Source organism: Austrofundulus limnaeus, unplaced genomic scaffold (genome assembly GCF_001266775.1).
Source record: "Austrofundulus limnaeus strain Quisiro unplaced genomic scaffold, Austrofundulus_limnaeus-1.0 Scaffold15, whole genome shotgun sequence".
In the NCBI taxonomy this organism is placed as follows: domain Eukaryota; kingdom Metazoa; phylum Chordata; class Actinopteri; order Cyprinodontiformes; family Rivulidae; genus Austrofundulus; species Austrofundulus limnaeus.
In genome coordinates, this window is record NW_013952417.1 from 3396883 (window position 1) to 3398414 (window position 1532).

At 44.5% G+C, this 1532-nt stretch overlaps 1 protein-coding gene across 2 annotated transcripts in view; it reads left to right on the forward strand.

Annotated features, from left to right (window-relative positions):
• Positions 1–597: 597 nt before the first annotated feature.
• dio1 (iodothyronine deiodinase 1) overlaps positions 598–1532 on the forward strand; it is a 5977-nt gene continuing 5042 nt past the window's right edge. Inside the window, exons 1-3 of one of the 2 annotated variants that reach the window (XM_014002907.1) lie at positions 677–734; positions 818–1050; positions 1131–1274. In XM_014002907.1, the coding sequence (XP_013858361.1) occupies positions 861–1050; positions 1131–1274 (334 nt within the window). In that variant the 5' untranslated portion in view covers positions 677–734; positions 818–860. Of the gene's footprint in view, positions 1051–1130; positions 1275–1532 lie in introns of both variants that reach the window. The other variant, XM_014002906.1, reaches the window with a different exon arrangement.

The following is a 1532-nucleotide window of genomic DNA, read 5'->3' on the forward strand; positions in this document are numbered from 1 at the left end:
CCTTCATTCTTGGACCACATACTTCTGTCTTTGTTAAATAAATATTACCATAACACCCTAAACAAACATCCATAACTTATTTTAAACTTGAGAGAATTCCGTGGTTTTTGGTGTTATTTTGTAGGGATTTTAATGTTCTTTTTGAATCTGCTGTTYGATTTGATATTGGTGTGGGATATGAATTTTATCCACATCCCTATGTTTAGTGTAAATTTCTTGGATTTTTTTAATGTTTTACTGCATTATAAACAAGCCATGTGATCTTAACCTTATTCTAAGCTCTTTAAAAAAAAGAGTTTGAAATTAGCTTTGTGAAGTTTCTTTGTAYCAGTCAGTGGGAAACTGAATAGCTAGTTGATGAATAACAGACATAATTTAGTGACACACACCCTTTGAAGTCAGACCCACCTYAAACACATTTGCTGTGCCACTTGTTCATCAATGTTTACTTTGAGAGCTTCGTTCAAATCCGTCCAGAGTCATGCAGTATTTTTACTAACACGACCGACAAAGCCAACACGCTCACAGACCAGSTTAAAACCATCACGGATACGAAGTTATCTTTCACACTGACCTCAGTGCTCAGAATCCCGTGTTTACTTTTCACTTCTAAAYCATAATCCGAGCTCGACGAGGGTCCGTGAAGGCAGCACGAAGCCTGAAAACAGCAGCGGTGTTCGGTTCAGTTTCACTTGGTCCTCAGCCGACCCACGATGATCCTACAGAAACTGCWGGTGTGTTTGTCGACAGCATGCAGCTGCTGCCAGGTAATAGGGCTCTACGTCGTGTTCAACATGTTGTATTTCTTCTCTCCGAGCTTCGCCAAGAAGCAGATCTTGAAACGAGGTGAAAAGTGGCAGATGACCCGGATCACCAAGTTTAAGTTTGAGGACTGGGGCCCGACGTTCAAGTCCGCGCAGTTTCTCACGTCGGCCTTGAGTGGCTTGTTGCTGTCGCTCGGACAGGAGGCGTTCGTAGGGGGAGAAGCGCCGGACACACCTGTGGTCAGCACGGACGGAGAGAGAACCAGCATCCACCGCTTTATGAAAGGTGCGTTCAGGTAACTGAGTCAGGGTGGGCTTTTTTTTGCTTTGAGAGCCCCATTCACTGGTCTGTGTGGGTCCCTGCAGGAAGCAGGCCCCTTGTCCTGAGCTTTGGGAGCTGCACCTGACCCCCGTTCATGTTCACACTGGACGAGTTCAAGCAGCTCGTCAGGGAGTTCAGCGACGTGGCGGACTTTCTTGTGGTCTACATCGCRGAGGCTCATCCAACAGGTGAGGACAATTATCCTGATCCAGTCAGGTGAGTGACGTCATGGGAGAGGTTCTCAAACCTGGAGTAGGCCTGAATTATTTGCATAAATAGTTATTCAAACAGGAATCCCGCTGAATCACTTTTAAGTTTACAGAACAACCATTCAGACCGGACATATAAGAAATACAGCAAACATCATTTAGATCAGTGGTTCCCAAACTTTTTATCTTCTGACCCACAAAATATTCATGGCAAAAACTTGTGACACCAAATATTAC